At 38.5% G+C, this 1,770-nt stretch overlaps 1 protein-coding gene across 1 annotated transcript; it reads right to left on the reverse strand.

Moving 5' to 3' along the window:
* Window positions 1–288: 288 nt before the first annotated feature.
* On the reverse strand, window positions 289–1,483 carry LOC103522727 (sodium-dependent nutrient amino acid transporter 1-like). The gene is made up of 2 exons (XM_008487821.2): window positions 1,269–1,483; window positions 289–519 (listed from the first exon to the last, which is right to left on the reverse strand). The coding sequence occupies exons 1-2, from the start codon at window positions 1,398–1,400 to the stop codon at window positions 304–306; spliced, it is 348 nt and encodes a 115-aa protein (XP_008486043.2). The 5' UTR covers window positions 1,401–1,483; the 3' UTR covers window positions 289–303.
* Window positions 1,484–1,770: the final 287 nt, after the last annotated feature.

The following is a 1,770-nucleotide window of genomic DNA, read 5'->3' on the forward strand; positions in this document are numbered from 1 at the left end:
TTGTTTTATTTCTCATGTACATGCAGGGTAATTTTCCAAAAAGGAGCCACCTTGAATATCTTGCTTACTGATACCGATTAGACTTTGGTAAAATGCAAAAACATGTACTTTTTTTTATTTCAAGGGAGAAACTTTTTCTAATGGGAGTTGTTACATTCACATATTTGACTGTGTAATTGATGTAACAACTCCCATTAAAAAAGTTTCTCCCTTGAAGTAAAAAAAAGTACATGTTTTTGCATTTTACCAAAGTCTAATCGGTATCAGTAAGCAAGATATTCAAGGTGGCTCCTTTTTAGAAAATTACCCTGCATGTACATGAGAAATAAAACAATAAAAATGGCACGAAGTATTTACCTGTCTGAGGTCAAAGTCGACTTGGGCTAGAATTTGCCATAGTGCTACAACTATTATAATAGCCCAGGCGCACAGGTATACAATCCAGCCTGTAGTGCTCTCCCATGATCTATCAGTAGATATAGTCAGCGGCATCAACACCATGGATCCAACTTCAAGCACCTGTGTAACGGGAGGAAATCAAACTGAATAAATTATGAAACGGGCAGTGGCGTAGCGTGGTCTAAATTCAAGTGTAAGGCGTGTAGGGTACTAATTTCCATCATCCATGCTCTTCATGGAAATCAAACTAAATAAATTATAGTCAAGTTGGTCTATCTTCCTTTCTTATTATGGTAAAAACACAACCCGTTCCGCAAGGGAGATATGAACTTTCAACTTCAATGCCCTGGCTGCCAAAGCTTATATATATTCCAGTATTATGGTAAAAACACAACCCGTTCCGCAAGGGAGATATGAACTTTCAACTTCAATGCCCTGGCTGCCAAAGCTTATATATATTCCATGGTGTTTACCCACAGAAATCCAAGTATGAAAACATATCCCTTAAATGAGAGACCTAATTTTTCACCAAACAAAATTTCACTCAGAGACCCTTCTGTCAGATAACAATTTAGACTACATGAGCGTCCCGTGGCAGTCAAAGTGGTCGCGCTCTTACTTTATTATGGTAAAAACACAACCGGTTCCGCAAGGGAGATATGAACTTTCAACTTCAATGCCCTGGCTGCCAAAGCTCATATATATTCCATAGTGTTTACCCACAGAAATCCAAGTATGAAAACATATCCCTTAAATGAGAGACCTAATTTTTCACCATACAAAATTTCACTCAGAGACCCTTCTGTCAGATAACAATTTAGACTACATGAGCGTCCCGTGGCAGTCAAAGTGGTCGCGCTCTTACTTACCCCCAGGATGATGGGCGCTATGAACCAGATGGTTTTCCAGAACCAGTTGAGATTATAGCCGAGAACAAACTCGAAATCATTGGAGAGGTTCTCCAAGCCGTACACCCATATGAAACCAATCAACTCTAGCATGGTAGAGATGAGCACTAGACGACCTATGACGTAATGCTCTAGGATATGTACAATACTGAGGTCACCCTGTAATTAAAAACGAATATTTATAGTCATTTTGTACGAAAGACATGTTATGTACTTACTGGGTATACCTCATAACAGGCTATAGCTCATGAACCCTAGCCTAGACCTTGGCACCAAGGTGTCCACAACGGAGCCTGGAACCTCCTGCTCATTTGGATACGCTTGTTTTGAGGTTAGAATGTTATCAAAAATGTATACAAAACTATCGACCATAGGAGAAAAAATACTAGGCTCTATAAATTTCTATTATTATCTAAATATGTTTATATTAGACATCCTTGGTTATAAAGTTATAAAATAGGTA

The sequence above is a fragment of the Diaphorina citri genome, unplaced genomic scaffold, assembly GCF_000475195.1.
Source record: "Diaphorina citri unplaced genomic scaffold, Diaci psyllid genome assembly version 1.1 scaffold10696, whole genome shotgun sequence".
Lineage (NCBI taxonomy): Eukaryota > Metazoa > Arthropoda > Insecta > Hemiptera > Psyllidae > Diaphorina > Diaphorina citri.